We start from the raw sequence: 22,281 nt of genomic DNA, 5'->3' as shown, positions 1-22,281 counted from the left end.
GGCTACGGGCATTTTTTCCCCTCGTAGAAAAGGGAGGCATGATTTAAGATTCAGGACATCCAAGAGAGAGTGTGACTTTTTGAAATGCATTAATTGATCTATGACCCATCTTCCTCTCAGGACAGAGCAGCATAATGTTGGGGATTTTCACTGAGTTTAGTTTGCTAGTGGTGCTCATGCAACTTGTGCCAATTCAGCAATTACGTTTTTGAATGTCATTTTTCTTTTTGAATTGTGTTTAGAAAATGATTCTAGCAGTTAGAGAAGCAGGGTGGCTGTGTCAAGAAGGAATTATCACACCTCCTTTCCACTTTAACAGCTACACCTCCAAACTGCTTCATTATATTTGCTTTGTGGCCTCCAGTGAAGGACTGTGGTTACAATGTGCACCTGCCTCGACTTGTGGGAAAATGAATGCTGCGCGTCTTAATGAAAATGTCCTGAGGCTCTCTTTACTGGAGGAAAAACAAGCATTCGACACATTTCTACAATGAATAATGACTAAATGTCATATGATGTACATTACATCATATGACAGTCGCCTTTCTCACAAACAAGAGCATAGTGATGCGCATGAGACAAAAATATCGGTTGCTTTGGACCTGTGAAATTCTTAAAGAGGCCGCGTTTCTCCATAAAAATTTAAACAAAGATTTGAATATTATAATTGAATAAACACCTGTTTTTACCTTTCATCACGTCGTACCCGTTTTAGATAGTCCAAGGTAAATACAAAAAATATGTTTTCTAGTGAGCAGATTTAGCTTGTCATCTGGCCAGTGATTCACCAGCACCCTGCGTGTGGTATTTGCAGCCAGTCACATGGGCCATAATCTTAATTTAGAGGCCTTTGAATTCTAGCACATAGTGATCACTGAGAGTGTCGTTAGGGCGGTCGGCAGTACAACAAAGATACAGGCACATGGGCTTTTAGATGCAAGTGTGTGTGGGGGACAGATTCATCCTTCCAAACAAGCAGAGGGTACAAGTTCTAGACCACGGCGTCACGTCAGAGATGTTTTGGTCACAAAAGTGGAGGTTAATGTCCCCTTGATCCGTGACGGAAACATCCTCGTTGGCCCTGTGTTGACCAGCTGATTTGAACACTTGTTATGTTCATGATACAGAAATGAAAACACTCACATATCCTATTCAGGAAAACTAGTTAAATGTTAATTAGCCAAAGGGGAGAACTTTTTTTTTGAGTGAAATCAAAGGTAGACAGAGGTCAAACCTGGCGGTAAACTGCACAGTGTATTAGAGTGAAATAACCAAATAGTGTTACCTCATCTGTTATTCGAGCGTCCTGTGTAAAAACAAAACCTATACGTAGACACTTCTTTATAACACTGATGCTGTTCTTTGGAAAGTGAAACTGAGCATCAAGTGAAATAAAACAGTCAAAATATGTTGGAAAGATCCTGCAGTGGGTGGGCACTGTCGGTAAGATGACAAAGTTTTACCAAAATACTTATTACCAGTGAGTTGGGTGAAAATTGATCAACATTTACAAGAAAGATTCAGAAGGAAACTGAAAAAGCAGTAGACCTTACAAACTCGTCCAAGTTTGACCAGACTGTTCAGTAAATAAGTACAACATATATATTTACCTGGATGATACAGCTGCATTAAGGTAGACACTAGACAATTCCAAATGTACCTATGTAAATGTCCAAATTTAAAACCTGTTTATATCAAAGAGTCAAAAACCAACCATACAGACATTCACTCCAATTCATACTTCTAGGAAGAAAAAATTGCCAATTATTCTTTCAAATAATCATTTGGTGTTTCAAATGTTTGAAAATGGTCTAAAATGTCTTCAACTTTTTTCCTAACCATAGTCCGAATCCCAAAAATATAAATTTTACTGTCGCATGAGACAAGAGAAAAAAAAGCAAATTATGTTTGGGCATTTTTGCTTGAGAAAATGACCTTAACAATTTATCAAATAGTTGCCTGTTTATTTTCTGTCAATCTACTGATTGATTAATCAACTATTTTTTACAGCTCCTCAACATTTGCAATTACACAAAAATAACAAACCAATGACAAAGTTGATGATGAGTATTTTGGATTTTGTAATCTGAGAGAAGTCACTTAGAATTTGCTTTTCTTTTTCACTTAATATGATAATGAATAATTTACCAACCAGACTGTGAATTAGTATATAAATGGATATCCAATTATGCAAGACATACACACAAAGTACAGTCATTTGTAGCCAAACAGTAACTGAAGTGTCCCGTTGTCCCTGTCTGGTAATTGTCCACCTTCAAACTCCATGTCCCCACTTTGTATCACAGACATGTTTGAAGACTCAATCCCAAACACATTATAGTAATGATATATTGTCAGACTTTGCTAAGTTTCCAACACAGCGACAAAAGACTTTGAACAACAATTTTCACCTCTGTGATTGTTTTCATGATATGTTTGACCTCAAACACTGAGCCTATTCACTTCCCATAGCTGGCTCTGCTCCACTCGGAAGTTTGTGACCTCCCCAACCCCCCAAGCTAACCCCATCCCTGTTTGGTATGTTGTGGGATTGGCTTAGAGACAGCTTTGTATTCATAGGTGATTGGCTGAGGGTGTGTGTGTGTGTGTGTGTGTGTGTGTGTGTGTGTGTGTGTGTGTGTGTGTGTGTGTGTGTGTGTGTGTGTGTGTGTGTGTGTGTGTGCAAGGCCACACAAACACTTGAAGAACTGTGATGCCGTTTAAGGAATGTCCTTGCAGCTGCCGTGGGGATCGTGGTGGCAAGTTTGCTTTTTCTGTGGGAATCTGACTTTCACTGCCATTCACTTAGCTGTGTTGTTTTCTGTAGTGATAACTGTATATACAAAGTGTCAGCTTTATTATGCCTTCGCTTTTTTTCTTGATATACCAATACCCACATTACTAGACTGCAAGCTGCTTTTCTTTTTGGGGGGATGGGCTTAAATTCAGTTGAAATCAGCAGCTTCAACAGACTCGTTCTTTGTTTTAGTTGAAATGTCCTCTACTAGCAGATGCGTTTTTCGGTTGGTTTGATTGTTTGTTTAGGACTTTTTAACTTCAATAGCTCTTACAAATGAAAAGTTGAATTCACAAGCAAGAAAATAAACCTTTTCTCAGTTCAGTGCACTCGGGAGTTTTACAGCTACAGCCTCACTTGAGCCCCTTTCCCACTGGACAAGAAACCCACTGACTAACATCTGGCTTTTGTCTTTAGTGGAAAAGGTTACAGTCGGCATTCATTCCAGGGACATATATAACTCTGCACCAGTCACAGGTATTTACTGACTCCAGCTCTGATGGAAATATGAGACCTGGGTTGTTGCGCTTATTGTCGCCCCCTCCTCCGAAGCGATGCAATGTGATGCAATGCGTTGAGGTGAATATATAATGAATAAAATCAACAGGGATTTGGACAATTATTACAATGTATTATTGAACAAAACATACAATTAATATGCTCTTGTCATTTCACCTCGCTGGTGGTTGTGAAACAAACCAAATAAAACTCATCAAAACAGTATTGTCTTTCCACTTTTCCAGTAATCACCAACTCTGGAGTGAGAGTTTGAATGACTGCCTCGATAAGTAACAGAAATAAAACAGGAAAACCACAATAACATTTTCAATGTAAACAAACCGTGTTTTATGCCGTGTTCTTGACTTCAGAAAAAAACCCAGAAAGGCTACTCGTTTACTGGCATTGGGAAAAAAGTCTACCGCCTTTGTTTAGTGGGTTTCCATGTGTTTAAAAACATATGCATAAATTATCTACTTTTGGTGGAAAAGAGGTATTGGTCTGGATACAACCAGTTGTTTTGGGTGGCTAAAGTTAACTTATGTTAGCAAACTTCAGGGTGAATATTACTTGATCTTCATTTATGCTACAGTTACAGTGGATTTTAGCATTTACCATTGTTCCATACTTATTTACTTGACACAGTGGCTGCTGTTCAGTAAAAGTTAAATAGGCTTTAAAGACTTCATTACAGTGAAGTGATGTAAAAGTCAAAATCCAGAGCTGAATGCCTGTTTGCTCCATTATTTCCACATTACAGGTCCGTGAAAAAGCTTTCATGGAAATAATTATGCCTTTATGTTGAGCCATTTAGTCAAAAATATTTAATTATTTCAACATCGACCAACTTGATATATATCAATATTGTCATGATTGAGGTGAGATCCCTTCAGACAAAAGGGGTTACTATTGTCCTTCTCTGTTTTGTGTATGTTGCTGACGGGAAGTCTCATGTGCAGCCTGCTACAGGCACAATCAAAGATTTGAAAAGTTTTAATTCAACCACATCGATTGGGGTATTAATGTTTTAAACCCAGTTAAAGGATTTAGTCTTTATTCATGATGATGATTATGGTGATTCAAGTTTTCACTCAATCGATATAGAAGTTTCTAAAATGCTGTGTTGCAGTTTGTTCCCTCACATGCCGCATGCTTGTTTGACATTCATCCTCTTGTTGGACGGCATTGCAAAGTGGACAGAGATAAAACCTCATCCCTGACATGGACATGACCTTGGGTATGGCGACATCCCTAAAACGCCGTCCCCCGATTGGTCGGCCGGCGGCACAGCCTTCCCAGTCTGTGTGTGTGAAGCTTAGTTTGCCAACAGTTGTGTGTGCTGTTTTTTTTTTGTGGGGGGGTACAGTACACTGACAACAGAATCAGTTGTTTCAAGCGGTGACGTGCGTGTGTGTGTGTGTGTGTGTGTGTGTGTGTGTGTGTGTGTGTGTGTGTGTGTGTGTGTGTGTGTGTGTGTGTGTGTGTGTGTGTGTGTGTGTGTGATCACCAGTTCACCCATGTTTAGCCAGCAGCTCTCTGTGATCTCAGCCTTGTCACTCCACTTGTCTGGGAGTTTTGGGCTGTAGGATTTTGCACCAATATAAAACTGGGTAGTCATGTGGCACGTCATGTGATCACGTCTTGAAACAACCGTGAGTATTTAACAGCGTTTGTGCGTGCTGTCTCTCTGTCAGTTTGTCAGTCTATATATCAATAAGTGTAAATGCTCATTTTAGTTGCAGACAAACGTGTGTGTGCTTTTGTACTTGTACAGCTATCTTTATGAGGACCGCTAAAAGTAACAGACCCTCCGAGTGACGACATTTTTGGAAAGTGACGACATTTTTGGAAAGTGACGACATTTTGTCCAGTCTTCACTGGAACACACCTTTAAAGGCCAGTTTAAGGGTTCATGCTTGGATTGAAGGTTCACAGTAGAATCAGGTTTAGGTTGCGGTAAGGGATTAGTGAATACATTATGTCAGAGTGTCCTCAAAGATAGAAGTACTAGGTTGTGTGTTTATTTGTGTGTATGGGGGAGTTATGAGGGTGCTCGGAGAAGGAAGGGCCTGGTTGAACTCTGTCTGTCCTCATTGGTCGACGCAGGCCCTCCCTCCTCTGTTTTTAATCTCACCTGAGATACAAAAGAGCTGCAGCTCCTCACCCATTCACTTTTCCTTCAACTCTCCTGGGATTAAATCGATTAAAAAGAAGATAAAAAGGAAACAATCCAGGAACCACTTTTAGGAACTTTCGATTAAGTGAGTATACTTGCACTGCTTGAAAAGAAAAATGTGACTCATACTGTGCACAACAATAAGGTCACCAAACTTACAAAAATAGCAATATGCTTGTTGTCAAGGAAAAAAATCTTCTCTAAACTATTACAAAAGTATTTTCTTGACTTCTCTAGCTGCAGCAGGGTGTGTTTGAGTTGCACACATTGGCTCAGACTGTTACAAGCGAAGTAGACCAGAGTTACTGCAGTGTGCAATGCTGGAAGGAATTTTTCTTTCAGGTGGTGGCTGATGCAAGAGTTTGTTTAGGTTGAGGATGTGTGAGATAGCACAAGTGTTTTCAGAGGAGGAATTGATCGAATATTTCTCCTTTATTTTGTAACTATGCACAAGTTTGGGAATTTAGAGCACATCGGTGTTGTTGTTTTTTTTGCTATTTCAGATTTTCAGTTTTCACTGAATGTTTCATCCTACCAAACAGAAACTACAGGAATTTGTGTGATCTTCTGGCCCTAAAAGTGACTGTGCTGTCAGTTGTTTCCTGCCGTCCCTTTATTCTTTAGATCACTTGGTAAAGCTGCGACTACAACAGGAAGTGTGATTACTGGTGGTTTTGGTTGATTTGCTTGTGTTTTCCTGTTTTCCAATTTCACAAGTCAACAGGCATGTAATATCATGTTAGCTTCTGTTTTAAAATCAGCATGTTTGACCAACTGAAAAACATTTTTTTTAATGTCGATTGGAGACAGTTTTACTCGAAAACAATTGAAGAAATATATTTTGCAATCGTGAAAAAGCTCCCGAATCTAAGTTGTGTGTGTTGGCCGGTCTTGATACAGATTAGCATTTTTATCTCTCTTCTCTGCGGTACCGTTGGTCACGTTGCTCTCCAGCTGTTCATTAGCATGTTGTGGTTTTGTGTCCAGTATGTAAATGTACTAAGCAGTCTTCTTCTACAGCTGTGTTGCAAATGTGTGTCCTCTGTTTTGGGAGGAATCAAATCAATGTAAATGACACCACTCCAGATGCAATTTACACACTAATTGTAGGTGTGAACTGCATTCAGTTTCAGGTCCACATTTCTGATACCGCGTCGGGGGGTTGGGCACGCTGCCAAACGTGTAATGTTATGGTTGTAACAACGGTGGCGTTAGACTCCCGAACACGTGACGTTTACCAAGATGGACAGGTTAATCCTCTTGGCAAGTGAAAGTGAGAACCATTCCCCGTTTCTCTCTCGCCAGGCAGCAGAGAGCGACAGTGAGAGATTAGGTGTACTGGCCTGTGTGATGTGGTTTTTAACAGTAATGTAGCTGCTTGATCTCTGTGGGCTCAAAGATATCAGGGATTTACAGCGGCCGATTTCAGTGGGTTTAACTGCATCAGCCAGGTGGAGAGTTTTAACACCTATGACTTTGTCTGCGGCTGATCACCTTGTTGCGCAATGGAAAGCTCTCTGTGGATGCATGGTGGCATGTTGACTGAAAACACATTGTGATGCAAAGATACTGCTGCTAAACCACTTACTTCCGTAGAAGCTGTTGCTTAACAAGCATTTATCTGCAGTTTTTACAAGTAGTGACACAGGAAAAAGCACACAAACCACAGCAACAAGAACACAACCTCTTGTGCCCAGTGTAGAGGTAATTGTACTTTTTTTCTTAATTGCCATTTATGCTTCTTTATAGTAATACACTACATCTCTGAGGGGAATATTGAAGTTTTGATTTACAGTTACTTTGAGACAAAACCAATGACAGGTTTACAAAATATGATTTATCATTGTATCTTAAAGATGAAGATTAAACAACCCAACTGTATACAAGTTTGTCCCACCATGACCAGCTACAATATTAACATTATGCTTACATGTTCAAAAATAATAACGTGATAGTATTGTCAAATATATACCTTAGCTTTTGTTGCATCTTTCAGATATTTGCTTTGGATTTGGACAGCCCATAACCAGTATAAAAGCTTGGCAGTTTTGGCTTTAACCAAATGCAATTTTAATTTTAACTTTCATGAATTTAAAACATCCCTTGAAAGGATAAAAGTTGTAGACAAAACCCTGAGCGGACAACTTCGTGGTAGCAACCTGTCAATCACAAGGTATACCCTGTTTTTACTCTAAAAGGGACCATAATTTATTAAATGAACATCATGCTGAACACTATTAACTCACACTGTTTACTGAGTTAATAAATCAAGTGGGAAGTGTGGTCATTTTCTCAAAGACCTCTATACAATCGGACTTCCTCTGCCGCCTGGTTCCGCTGCTTAAGAGTCAAGTATTTGCACTAAAACTGGAAACTGCGCTCATTCCAGTCACATTCCACTGGGTATGACACCACCCAATTGGTGCCGTAAATACTTCTCAACAAAGGAGAACTTCGGAGCGACACTTTTTTTGTGTGACACCTCCGTTGTTGTGGTGGTGGTGTTCTTGTTGCTATGGTTTGTGTTTTCCCTTGGTTGCATGCCATTGAGTAGCCCTTGGGATCTTTCTCACTACCCAATCAAAGAGCTCTTTGTGTGGGTTACGAACAGCACTGTAAATAATTTGGCCTGTTAGTAGCATGTATAATCATACAGCCTTTGTTCACTGTCTTTTGCTCTCTTTACATAACTCAATGAATGCCACTGATGGAAAATGTGTGTTCCCCTGTGCGGGGCTGTTGGCTTTTTTTTCTTTAATGGTAGTGGGTGAGGCTGAGTAAACCAGCGAGTACATGAACAAGCAGCTTGTTGATGGTGGCGGTCAGGCGGCCTCTTGAACTCATTGCATCCTTGACCTGGTCTCAGGGTTTGTTGACATAACTCCAGCCGGCAATCTCTACGTGCGTCAACATTGTAATATCTTTCTAAAGACAGAAGAGATTTGTGTTTTATTACTTGTTTTTATATATTCATCATTATAAATAAAATATACGCCCCAAATCAAGATGTTTTAAAATGTAAATAGCGATAAAGCTTGCAGGACTTCCACACTGCTCGTGTTGGTGAAGCTGCATGAGCCGCACAAGCTTGCATCATGTGCCAAATTTCCTCTTCAAGGTAACGTATCAAACAGTCCCTCAGTTCTAGGAAACGAAATGGACTGATTTGCAGGGTAGCGGGCCCCATTCAACTCAAAGTGTTCTTCATTCAAGGCCAAAAGGCCCCCGTTGAGGATGATAAAGCCAGACAATACATGCGCCCGCAGGCCCGTTATCAGCTGAAAGTGGCCACTCCTGCGGTGAACACAAGTGCCAGTGATTGTTCAAGACTAGCCACTGTTGTTGAAAATGTATCAACATGTATCTTCTTGTGTTTTTTAAAGGTATCTTTCTAACAAAGTCTAAGAGAGGAAGAGAAAGAAGCACATCACCGCCTTGTGAACTGTAAAACCTGAAATCCTAAAAAGAAAGCCGCTCTTCACCGCCGCTCGCCACCCTCACAATGCCGGGAGCCGTGGATCGGATGGAGCTGAGGAAAGTCTCCACAGAGGCTGATGACGAAAGCACAGACAGCCTGGACGACCGCTTCACGGAGCCCATCGACTCTGAGAAGGGCATCACCGACAGGTCAGCCACCCTGATGTCAAACTAGCGGCCATACGACTCTGCAACTTTCTAAGTGACTTTGTTAAACAGACCCAGGCCTATTACTTTTTTGGATGTGACATTTATGTGTGACATTTATTCTTAACATAATGTAAACTACAAACTCTGCTTCCACGACTGACTTAAGGGGTTTAGTGAAACCCAATGAAACCAGCATGTTTTTTTTTGCAGTGAAAGCATGATATCTGGACACTTTTTTACTACTGAAACCAGGTTATGGCTTCAAATGGACCACACATTCTCCAAATTCCTACTTTAATTGGACAACTCCAGATTACCTTGTCAATTATGTGCATGTCAACCTAAACACTATTGGCATAACTAGCTTTAACCAGAGGACCTCTAGTAATTTGTTCTAATTGTGGAGGTCATTATCTGCCATGTCCAAATTTGTCAAGTAATAAACCCCATGCAAATTGACTACGACATTTCGAAGTCATGTTATAATATAATTCCCGTGTAAATCTGCATTTCTCTGATTTAGGTTTGTTTTTTTGCAAAGTATTTAGTCTAACCTTTTTTTCTGCCTCTTTCCGCTCAAATGTTCTGAAAACTGTAGGTAACTGTGGCTGTTGCATGACAATAATACGCCTTTGAAAGGAAGGCGTAAAGGGAAAGGCTCACGTTGTTGCCAACGTTGTGACCTTCCCACTACATTTAGCGACTTTTGAAGCTAATGCTGGGTAGTCTCATTGGAAAAGAGTTGATCATTTTTGATACTTCTTCTTACTTCGCTTGTTTCTTTTTTTGTTACCTACCCAAGCTGTAATTAAGTTAAGAAAGCAGGTTTTCATTTTTAAACTCAGAGGTCGACTGATAGAAAACTGTTAATATGTTTGTTCTTAAACACAAAACAAATAAAAACTTAACTGTCCCCTGTGTATCCACGTGTTAACTTCTCTCCTTTTTTTTAAATTGGTCTCTGCAGTCAGTTTTTAGACGACAATGAGGACGGGGAAAGCCAGAAGTTTCTGTCAAATGGGCTGATGAAGAAGAAGAAATATGAGGAGTACCATGAAGAATACGTAAGTAGTTCATTGAAAGGCAGCACTGCCACATGATGGAGCTTGTTAGTCACTGTGGGAGCAGCCATGAAGGTCACTAGTAGCTGGTATAACAGTCTGTTAGCAAACCAAAAATATGTGCTCTGCAACCAATCACACTAACACATTACAATTTGGATTTTGATGAGAGCTTACTGGACTTAAAAGGCATTCTGTGAAATGTTGGCAGTTACGAATTGAGGGAGAATGGGTCCAGTCAATAAAACTTAACAACTCTCACTGAACAACTGGTATCCAACACATAGGAGAACGTGAGGGTGTGTTTTTCCTTGTGGGTGACAAGGTATTTACTATTGGCAATTAAAGTCTTGTGTGGTTTGCTACCCATTGAAATGCGTCATCGGTTATCTGACAGAGATTTTATTATCAAAGGCAGACTTTTCTGCGTTGTTAATCATGTTTTCCTCACACACATATTGCTCTTTTTCTTTTCTCTCTGAGCAGCATCCCGGCCACACCTCATTCGGGATGTCCGTGTTCAACTTGAGCAATGCCATCATGGGCAGTGGCATCCTTGGCCTGTCCTACGCCATGGCAAACACTGGCATCGTGCTCTTTTCGTGAGTACTGATCAAAGAAACCGACAGCATTCCAACGACTTCCCTTTTTCTAACCTCTGGTTCATTACGCTACAATATTGTTGACACCGTCTTTTTAAAATCCAGAATGAAAAGCCCTAAAATTCTACAGGCGTAGTAAACTAAAATCAGTTACATAGCCATTCTTACATTAGTATGACTTTCCAGGTTTAATTATAGAGCAATTGTACCTAACAGAAAAAATCTGTATGGACAAGTACAAGGCGTTCTACAAACCTGTCCTGAAGATAGATTATGTGGTTGGCTACATTTAAACGTACTGGTTGGAACTAATAGGAGGAATGTTACCCATCAGGTCACGTTTGAATTGTGATGAGTGGAAACCTCAACTTTCTATTTTCTTGCCCTAATGATTTATTAGCTCTACGACACCATTGTGGAACCTTCTTCTGTCATTAATATGGCATATATCATGTGACTGACCTAAGGCTTCGTGTATTCCTCCACACTAAGCATTTAAAATATATAAATGATGACCACTTTAATTGAGTATTAACAGTTTTATTCAAACTTTAAATCTGCGGGGTTCCCGGGGCAAAGATGGCCGGCCATAGGAAGTGAATGTGTGAAACTTTATAACCAGAATCAGCAGAAGGAAAACTTTGAGAGGTGCCTTAGTTCAAGCACACAAACACAACCGCAAAGCTTAAGAGGTAATACTGACCCAGACTAGACCTCTTCCTCATTCTTCAGAACCCAATTTCTATATATTCACGCATTTTATTCACATGCATTTTATTCACGTGTGTACATTGCAGGTAGCGTGTGTTTTTGCCGCTTATCAAATAGAGCTTAAACTGGAATGTAAATATGTGTTATTCTGCTTTCAGCTGTAATGAGTAGATTTAACATTTGCTTACCCTCACCCATAACTGCCTGCCATTGAATGAATCCAAATTTAAGGATCATATTTCCTCAACACACACTTTGGAGCTTTTAGTTGCGCAGGGTCATCTCCCACCTCACTTTAAAAAATAAAACAATACATTTTGTGTCACTGCATTCGAGCTAGCTATGGCAAAACCTGAATAGAGAGAAGAGCAGCTCTGCTACATAGAGGTGATTGAACTCCTGCACCCTGTGCCTTCAGTTCCCCTGCCTTCTAAACCCAGCTCCGTCTGCCTCGTGCTCATGCATTATTACCACTCATGGCTGCCCTCCAACATCCGACACCCAGCCGTCACCCTACACCCCTGGGTCCCACCCATGCAGCCCCCCTCTGTCCGTTATCCATGCCCCTGCTGCGTGGCCGCCTCATGAGCTGAAGCTCAGTGTCAATGCAGTGAAGAAATATTGCAATAGCTTCCGAAAAAATGATAGCAGAAAAGGGAATAATAATGAACTCCTGCCATCTTCTGTCAGTAGAGGTAACGCATATATTTCCTTTAAAAACACCACCAACAAAGATCTTCTACACCCTGTTGTCTTTTCTCTTCTTTCCTTTCCTTCAAGATACCAAAGCTGACTTCATGCACAGATTGTTTGAATGCTTAAATTTTGCAACAATCGCTGACATTTGCTTTTTCTCTCTGTGCAGAATCCTCCTCTTCGCTGTGGCCATCCTCTCTTTATATTCTGTACATCTGCTCCTTATGACAGCTAAAGAAGGAGGTGGGTACTTTTAGTCAGCTTCATATGATCACCAAATTCTACTGTACAAAATCATGTTTATTCCTCAGACTTCTCTCCAATCTGTGCTGCTTTGTTTTTTGTGATTAACTGTTAATCCTCTGGTTGGAAAAGAAGTCTGATTGTATAGAAGTCTATGAGAAAATGACCCTAACTTCACTTGATTTATTCCCTCAGTCAACATTGTAAACATGAGTTTATGGTCTCAATCGCTAGTTTCAATGAAAAAATGATGGTACAATTTAGGAACCATCCTTCTTTCTCGTTACTCCCATTGTCTCTGCTTTTTTTTGTCATGCCTGAAGAGTTCTCCATGACTAATACAACTTGTCCTTTGTGTCAGGATCCCTCATCTATGAGAAGCTTGGAGAGAGAGCATTCGGTTGGCCGGGGAAAATGGCGGCATTCGGATCCATAATCATGCAGAATATTGGAGGTAGGAAGTACATTTTGCCCGTGTATTTCATCTTGATTTGCTAAAACTATATGTGCATGTACTGTTTCAAATCCTAAGCACTCTCTGTCATGTACTTGCAGCCATGTCCAGCTACCTCTTCATCGTAAAGTACGAGCTCCCCGAAGTGATCCGAGCCTTTCTGGGTTTGGAGGAAATCTCTGGGTGAGTGTGTGTGGTTTTGGAGATTCAATGTGTGCACTGAATACAGTCGAGGATCTGAGCTCTTTTTAACCTCATGTGCTGTGTTTGCAGTGAGTGGTACATGAACGGGAACTACCTGGTGGTGTTCGTGTCGATCGGAATCATCCTGCCTTTGTCTCTGCTCAAAAATCTGGGTAAGGACTTCCTTTGCACCATTTAATTGAATATTATTCAACTGTTTAGCCATGTCGTCTGTAATTCAGATACTTCTGATACTGCCGCTGACTTCTAAGAGGCGGGATCTATGTCACTTCCTGCAGTCTGAGTCAAATATTGCAGCTGTCTGTAATCAACACTAGTAGAGCTCTTAGTCAGCGCAACACTGCCTTCGAGCCTGCAGTCAGCTCAGCCATCCAGATGTAATTGATGAATGCAAGAGTCAGATCCGCCTCAACTGGCTCAGCTCCAGGATTCTGAACACTGATCCCAATGATCAGATAATTTAATTATAACAGTTACACATAAAGATCTGAGAATAGATACCAAAAGAATTGGTGTTTATGCAGAACCGATGAGCAGAGGTGCAGAGTAAGAATAGCAAACTGTTGCATAGCGTTACATCAGTGTCTGGTGCCGTTGTCTCACTGCTTTTTTTTTGCTTTACAGGCTACCTTGGCTATACCAGCGGCTTCTCCCTCTCCTGCATGGTCTTCTTCCTGGGTGTGGTAAGTTCAGCTCCCAAAAAGATTTACAGTAACCATGAGCTTTGTGTGGGATTCAGGCATCCCAATAGTACCCAATGACTATATCTAGTATGATAAGGAAAAATGCCACAACAACTGTGACTTATTTGGATAACTTGACACTAATCGACTATCAAAATTAGGACAATTTTTTTCACTTCACATAAATTTGATATTCAGCTTATTTTTAATTCAGTGTTAGATTTTTTTTCTTTAATGCAGACCTAATAATCTGGACTGTGCTGAACATTTAGTAGGAGATGGCACACCTTGCAATGTCTGTTACTACACTGGAATTACTTTAGCTTTCTTAAGCTTGGAATACATTTTTTTATATATTTGGTTTTCACGGTGGAAATCCAGATCTTTTTTATCAGGTTTCGGCCCAAACTGCTGCTGTGGTTTGTGGTTTGGCTTACACAGCAACTATGCTGGTTCATGTAGGGTCGGGTCTATCATAGCTGTAGCCCAATTACTTAATATAGTATGATGAGAGAAACTCCCTTCTCAACCAAACCGTTCGACCGGTTCTGAAAATATCTTCTGATTTGTGCTCAGGCCCAGAGAACACTTCCACGAGTGGCGACTGTTGTGTTCGCAGCTTGTTTCTGCTAAAATTGCCACAAAAAACAGTTAATGCAGTTTCAACGACACAGCAGAAGGCAATTCTAAACTTGCTTACTAGCTATTATTGGACCCAGTCCAATATGGCCACCACAGGGTGAGTTACACTGTATGAGTGTCCTGTTTAGAAACCTGTGACTGTTAATGTAGAGCTAGCACATACACTGCCCCAATGCTAACTCTTCTCACATTTATTTTCTTAATTTGTAATTTAATCTTTCATTTGATCTTAAATACAACATTCATGACTTCATACTGTTCTTTCCCAGGTGATCTACAAGAAGACCCAGCTTCCATGCCCTCTCCCCTTCTTCTACCACCACTCGTCCAACCTGAGCATGAACGCCTCAGGCATGTACCCGCCTTTGAACACCACGTCGCACATGGACTTCTCCCGCGCCGACGTCTCCCCGGCGGTGCTCGGCAGCCACGACGCCCACCAGTCCGCCGGCGTCCACGTGGCACCCCATCCGGACGACGAGGAGATGTGCACACCCAAATACTTTGTCTTCAACTCACAGGTGGGGTCCGTGGAAGCCCACAGATGAGCTTGTAGCGCCAGTCCGGGAACATTCATCCAACTTGCAGTGTCATGTATACGTGAGCTCTTTAAAAAGTCTCAATGGCGAAAGGTTTAAAGGGCGTGACTCTTGAAATGCAGCCCCAGTGTGTTCTGTGAAGGTGTGTTAAATACGCATTGGCTCCTTCGTAGGTTAAGTTCACCATTTGAATCAGTGAATGCAATGCCAGTATTAAGTTTCCTTTCCTGAGGTAAACTGTTGAATGAGGAGAACGTGGACACATTGTTCATCCACATGAATACTCTACGTTTGTCTAAAACAACGTGAGACGTGTGGGCTCACACACATCTTACAACTAAACCCAACAGACGCAGAATACCAAGAATAAGCCAAGACATGTTTGGCAAAGGTGGGGTTGTTTTAGGGTGTGTTTTGACATTTGTGTGTGTGTGTGTGTGTGTGTGTGTGTGTGTGTGTGTGTGTGTGTGTGTGTGTGTGTGTTTAGGGATTTGTGTCTGGGCCCACTTGATCATAAATCAGGATAAGAATGTGACACATAGAATTATGTTCTCATGGGGTTAGCTGCACTAACGTGATTCACTGATGTTGTGATTTTCACTTTGTTTATAAGGGGGAAGCATTCATTTCACCGTCTTTGACAAGATGACTACCTGCTTCTTTTGTGCTATTTTAGGGGCTTTTAATCACAGGCTGTAGTTTGAGGAGTTGAGGCACATGATAAAAGGTTTTTAAGGGTTTTAAAGGGACAGTGTCCTCTGTCGTTATGGCCTTTTTTACTTAGCCTTGGAAACACAGCACTGTCCCTTGTTAGATGGATTTATCCAACAACTACGTACTGGAAGAATGCCATCACATAAAACACTTTTTGCACGTTGTTTGTCCTCAGACGGCGTACACGGTGCCCATCCTGGCCTTCGCCTTTGTCTGCCACCCTGAGGTCCTGCCCATCTACAGTGAGCTTAAAGAGTAAGTGAGAGCAGTCTTTAATTTGGAAGTTAAGAAGCTCAATCTGCATAGAATTATCCAAGATTTTCTTTACTTTACTCGTCTTGATCATAAAGCCATTAAAAGCGCTGTGCACTCTCTAAACGTCTGTGTTGTTTCCACAGTCGCAGCCGGAAAAAGATGCAGAACGTCTCCAACCTGTCCATCTTGACTATGCTCATCATGTACATGCTGTCGGCACTGTTTGGCTACCTCACCTTTTACGGTAAGAGCAACCAAACTTTGAAGCAGTAATAGAGTACTCAAAAAATATCCTTAGGTTAGGTGTTGTCCTGCGCAAAAGACACAAACAGGGGTATTTATTCTAGACCAGGGGTGTTAAACAAAAAGCTTGAGGGCCAGAACCGGACCGCCAAAGGGTAGCATCTGGCCAACTGGGTGACATAAGAAAGTGTGAAAGTTGCAGAGAAGTCATTATTTCCAATTTTTCAATAAACACTGCACTGCTTTCCATATTTGCCCACCAGGGCTCCTGCTGTCCTAATATGAGTAGCAAGAAAAAAGTGGACTCAGTGTCTTGGGTTTTACAAGAAAAATGGACCCGTTCCTTTTTCTTCACAGGGGTCAATAGGAAGCCGGTGTGCTCGGTGTGTTCACAGCACCTTTTAGTGGTCCATATCATATTTAGCGCAAATGTGAGATACATTATACAGAACTTTTGAGGAATCCCAGGCTGTTCGTCATCTGTTTCTTTCAATGGATTGTTCATTAATTGTGAATGTTTTCAGAATATTCCTGTACTTCTTTACACTAAAGAAAGATGTTGCTATTCATAGGTTCTTATGCAATGGTTTAAACTGGAGTTCAAATTGGGCTATATGTGAACTATGGACTAAAATGAATTTGACACCTCTGTTCTAGCTTACTTTAATTGGAAGGGAATGGTATCTTATTAACTAGTAATTTAAGTGACCCAAAAGGAGGATCTTGCAGATTTCACTTAAAGATCCTGAAATTAATCATTGACACTAATATTTGAACTTTTACCGCACCAATACTTTGCTTTTCCATTGCTTCTTTCCCTTGTTGTTTACAGTGTGTGACATTTTCCCTTTGTCTCTCCTCCAACACAGACAACGTGGAGGCAGAGTTGCTCCACACCTTCACCAAGGTGTATAAGTTTGACACCATGTTGCTGCTGGTGCGTCTGGCTGTTCTCACTGCCGTCACTCTGACTGTCCCCATCGTGTTGTTCCCTGTGAGTACATCACACACAAACACACACACATAAACTCTTGCTGTGTCTTAAAAAGCCTTTTAAGTTTGTGTAGCTGTTTTTTCTCGAAGGGAAGGGGGGGATATGTAGCAGTACTTATGTCTAGAAAGCAGAAAATGTTGCCTCACAGCGTTGCTGTCTTCCACCCAACGGCAACCAGCTTCTTGTTAAACCATTCATTCAGTAGCACTTTACTGCCACTTTTGGTCATTCTGCTTACAGACAGTGTTTTGTGTTAGCTGCATAGTCAAACGTTTCACTTTTTTTCTGGTACTCGACTTGTGTCGTCATCTCAGATCCCAGAGCACGCAGGCTGAGGTCATAAACGGCCACGCCTCTCAATTACGACACACACTGTGAGATCTCAACAGTAGTCTCTTACTTTTACTTTTTTTTCTGTTTTCCCATTCTCTCTCAAGCTGGGGTCAAAGGTTACCGACTCTTCATCCCGGTCACATTCATTTACACATACGTATGCATACTCCTCTTCCTTTCCGACCCATATTTGTGCACAGGCTAATTTTAGCTTGGCCCTTGTCTGACATGAGGGGAACAAAAATGGCTGCCAGCCAGAGGAACTTTGCATGCCCTGCTTTAGCTTCCATTCACACACACACAAACACACACACAGATTTATGTAAAGACAAGACAAGCAGCTGCTAATTTGTGAATCATTTTTGAAGTGACTGCAGGCACAGAAGGCAGCCACCAGGGGGCAGCAAAGACATTGATATTCAGTAACAAGAAAGTGCTGACAGAGAATGATGCAGCATGGCTTGACACAGACACACAAACACCCACAAACGCACACACACATACACACACACACACACACACACACACACACACACACACACACACACACACACACACACACACACACACACACACACACATTTATACTTAGATACAGAATATAAATATGCACACTTATCTGAGCTCAGATATACTCACTGTCTCATATCTTAACACACATTCTCAACATTTCTGCCATGTAGCTGATTCTACCGTTCTCCCCCATATCCCTTTGACTACTACACACACACACACACACACACACACACACACACACACACACACACACACACACACACACACACACACACACACACACACACACTCTCTGGGTAGATACTGCTGTTTTTTCAGTATAAAGGGGGGGGGATGATGAGAGAGGATAGCCCTCTCTCTGCAGTGGAAGTTTACAGGCTCAGAGTGGACAGTGGAAAAACCCTCACCCTTCAGGGAGATAGAGAGGCGGAGCCAGTGAGACAGGGGATGAGCCGGCATGGAGGGGGGGTGGCAAGGGGGGGGATTAGAAACCAAACCATAGCCGGGGCTGCACAAGCCTCTAAATACAAATAGACTTGATAGTAATCTGCATTTGGATTTGAGTTAAACATTGTGAGGAAGAATAACTAAATCCCATTTGGGAATATAAGAGACTTGCCCAAGGATGAATTGTGATAAATATGTCCCTTTAATTATGCTTTAATGTTGCTGCAGTGCCATTTATATATGGAAATCTATCAATATTGTACAGGCTTGCCCAGTTTCCATATGTGGCATGTTTGTTAATGTGGTTGCATTTTCACAGTGAGTTCTGAACAATTATGTCAAATAGGCCACGCCTCTAAGATATTAATAGCAACACGATTTGAAAGTTAGAAATAATAACTCTTTCAAAACAGATTACTAATAATTGTGCCTTTTGATTTTTCGAAAAGAGAAATCCAAAAGGAAAACCCATAGTTAGTCTGGTTAACTGCAAACATGCTATTACAGTGTCTGTGTCTGTTTGTTCCTGTTTTGGCACAAACTTATTCATGAACGTTAGAACGTGGCAGCTCGATACCCAGCAGTTCTCTTTAATTCAAATCTCTTGATTTTGCTCACAATGAATACATTTCTAATGTTATTGAAGTGGAGTAGGGATGCTGAGAGGGAGGAGGACTGAGATAACAGAGGAGATAAAAAATTGATAAGAACGGAGAAACACAAGACTGAAATGGGATGCGGCAAAGCAGCTTTGGTGAATGTCGATAAAGAAGAGAAAGGCAGAAAACGCAGCCAGGGTGAGGGGTTGGTATCACACTGTAACTGTATGGATTCCTTCAAAAAAAGGTGCCATAGTCTGCTTTAAATAAGCCCATTATGGTTTTTAAGCACTGCTGAGAGACAGTAATGTGAAATGGCTGGCCTTAGCTAATGCTGTTTGTGAAGCGTAATAAAGTTGATTTGTGCACGAATATAGATTAGGAATGTGCATTTGTGCAGAGTCCGGAATGTTTAATTCACCGACCGTCGCTATTCTTGCAATGAATTAAATGCCGTTGCTGTAACATGGTGGAAAGACTGGCGTACTTGGACCCACGGATCAAAAGAACTACTCAGTCCGCACTCTGCCAACTTTCCGTTTGACATTTGAGAATCTCGCCTTGAATCCTCCTGACCTTTATTTTCTGAGGAAATGCGGCCTACCTTCAGCTAGAGAGATTAACATTGGCTTTGTCTGCCGCTGTCCTTGGCTCCAGCGGAGACATTCTCTATGAGAGAGGAGAGACTTTGTGTGTTAGTTTGGGGGAGTGTAAGTTTGGAGATATGTGTTGAAGCGTGTGTGTGTGTGTGTGTGTGTGTGTGTGTGTGTGTGTGTGTGTGTGTGTGTGTGTGTGCAGTCACGTGAAGGATAGATGCTAACAGAGGGCAGATCGCATAGGGCTTTGCCAGGATCCTGTACATAATGAAAGGGCTTTATGTGGAGTCAAACATGCCCCAGTTCTCAGGCTCCAGTTGGTAGATTGAAACCATGGGAGATGGCTGCAAACGAGCTGATTAACAGCACCGCAGCACCTTTATGTCTCACCACCACGTTCAGTGTCAATCCAGGCCTTTCTTTCAGTAGCGCTAGCTTAACCGCTTGTCTCTCTACTTTTTAGTCTTGAATATTTGTGGTAAGCCAATCCTGCTAAACGTCTTCTGTCTGGTTGGCGGACAGTTATATTTACCTTTGTTTTTATTTCATCTTAAATCAAAAAAAGTGGAGATATCTTTGGTTATCGCACACTTTACGCTAAGACAGTAATTACATCACCACTTCAAACACTGCACTTAAAGTTTAGCTTGTTAAATGGCTGGTAACAACCAGCTTGCGTGCTATTAGCAGCATTATTCAACCCATCGTTTACTGTGTTTGTCATATCTGTGTTTTAGCTTAAATGTCCCCAGTTAGCTTAAATTTGTGACTGGCATTTGGACAATTAAACTTGTTATCAGTGTGCAAATCACATGAAATTATTTCTGTGTCGAGTCCATAAAACGGTAACTGTGTTGTTGTTTACCTTCCAAGGGCACGGTTAAAAGCTTCCTTTGAAAATTCCATTCCCTCTTACTAGTTAAGCCCCCTTTACAAAGGGTTTGTAGATTGTAACATGGCTTTATTAACCGTTAATTATAATACTCAAGATTTGCAGATCAGTTATAATCATTAACCATATTTACCTGTGTCTGCAGGTTTATAGCCATTGAATAGAAAACATGTTGGATTGCCAGGTTTGGACAAATTCTCTGCCTCGTCAATGAAGATAAATGGGTCTAACTTTTGATAGCACCAATTCTGAAGTCAGAAATGTGAATAAAGTTATATAATAAAGGGTCTTGAGTTTAACTCACTTTCCTACTACTTCCTTACTACTACTAGTGCACATGCACTGCAGCTCTTTTCCAGAATGTCAGGCAATTGGAGTGTGTTTTGGTTGCAGTAGAGTGCAGTTTGCAGTTATGTTTTATCATTCTAGTTTGACTGTCTAGTTTCATTAACTTTTCGGTGTCGATGTGGCTGAAAACATCTTGATGTGGTGTTTCCTGTTGGGGTTTTTACTTGAAAGGGAACTCTTCCACTTCTGCATGTAGTTTCATTTCACACCCGCATCTGTTATATTTAACCGCCGTCAGAAAATACTAAAGCACTTTTATACGTGTGCAATTCTTGACTCAACCAGAGAAAAACATTGTCATTGTTTGCAGCAAATGGTTAGGTTTCATCCACATCTTTTGCAGAACAGGCCTACATAGCCATGATCTAAGGCCCAGGTTCGTTGCTAACTGGCTGAACCCAGTTGTGGCTGGATAAATCTGGCTGCCTACAACTAGTCCATCCACCTACTGTGTGCAGGCCTCTGACAGGTAAAGAGCCAGGAGCAAAAAAAAGTGTGCAAATATCACACAGTGAACTCCAAAGGTTTTGAGCTGGGTAACAGTCAGGTGCTGAATAGTTTGGAGCCTTGGAGAGAAATCCCGCGTCCAGGCTCTAGTTTTCCAAGCCAGGCCTGATTATGCAACAACTGGTGGGAGGAGGTGGCACGTTTGTAGAATATGAGGAGGGATGCAGTTAAATTATTGTCATAAATCTCCCGTACCCAATTCATTTTGGCTGAAAACACTTTTTTGGGACTGGCCAGTGAAGCGCTAGAGCCATCACGGTGCCTCCTAACAGCCATGATGGAAGTCACTTGGTTCAACGTGACAGTACAGAAAATCCCGTTAATGGGATTTTTTTCTCCACTGTGCCATGCTAACTGTAAATCTTGTGCCTAAATCAGACTTGAAAGGTTACAAAGACAGCATGTGGTGTTCTAGCAGCACCGGCTCTTTAAAAAAAAAGGAAAGGAAAGCACATTCTTCGTCTTTTTTAGGTTGACAAAAAAAATAAAAATAGTTCCCTTAAGCTCCATTTGCATCTCTTATTTCTTTCTACACATACAAGTGTATGCCTGAACTGTAATTAAATGTGTTGTCATGGTGACTGGTGGCCCTCATTCGCCTTTATGTATAACTAGTTTGTAAAAGAGGAAGGAGGAGGCAAAAAAAGTAAACTGCAAGTGCCAATAGCTGCTTCATGTGAAGACACACCTCCCCCCCTGCAGGCGAGCCCGCCCAGCTCTCCCTCTCGGCTGATGCAATCCCATGCTACCATTACTCCGTGGGAGATAATCCCCATGGCTTTTTGAATGGGCGCCGTAAACTCCGCCCCTTTGCAACCTTCCCCCTCGGTGGCCTGTGAGCTGACGGAGCCTCAGGTTTCACCTGATACCCGCAACCTTTCACCCACTGAAGGCTTGAACAAGG

The 22,281-nt window shown here is 41.4% G+C and overlaps 1 protein-coding gene across 3 annotated transcripts in view; it reads left to right on the top strand.

Annotated features, from left to right (window-relative positions):
• The window catches only part of slc38a4 (solute carrier family 38 member 4), a 33,116-nt gene that overhangs the window by 5,539 nt on the left and 5,296 nt on the right, over positions 1-22,281 (top strand). For 2 of the 3 annotated variants that reach the window (XM_054624377.1, XM_054624378.1), the window contains exons 2-13: positions 8,855-9,098; positions 10,066-10,162; positions 10,646-10,761; positions 12,338-12,411; positions 12,773-12,865; positions 12,967-13,048; positions 13,139-13,221; positions 13,694-13,752; positions 14,664-14,915; positions 15,823-15,902; positions 16,046-16,146; positions 17,015-17,139. In XM_054624377.1, coding sequence (XP_054480352.1) covers positions 8,974-9,098; positions 10,066-10,162; positions 10,646-10,761; positions 12,338-12,411; positions 12,773-12,865; positions 12,967-13,048; positions 13,139-13,221; positions 13,694-13,752; positions 14,664-14,915; positions 15,823-15,902; positions 16,046-16,146; positions 17,015-17,139 — 1,287 coding nt within the window. In that variant the 5' untranslated portion in view covers positions 8,855-8,973. Of the gene's footprint in view, positions 1-5,342; positions 5,557-8,854; positions 9,099-10,065; positions 10,163-10,645; positions 10,762-12,337; positions 12,412-12,772; positions 12,866-12,966; positions 13,049-13,138; positions 13,222-13,693; positions 13,753-14,663; positions 14,916-15,822; positions 15,903-16,045; positions 16,147-17,014; positions 17,140-22,281 lie in introns of those variants that run through there. The other variant, XM_054624376.1, reaches the window with a different exon arrangement.

The sequence above is a fragment of the Anoplopoma fimbria genome, chromosome 23 (genome assembly GCF_027596085.1).
Source record: "Anoplopoma fimbria isolate UVic2021 breed Golden Eagle Sablefish chromosome 23, Afim_UVic_2022, whole genome shotgun sequence".
In the NCBI taxonomy this organism is placed as follows: Eukaryota; Metazoa; Chordata; class Actinopteri; order Perciformes; family Anoplopomatidae; genus Anoplopoma; species Anoplopoma fimbria.
Note: the sequence above shows the minus strand (reverse complement) of the source record. Positions and strands in the feature narration are given on the sequence as shown.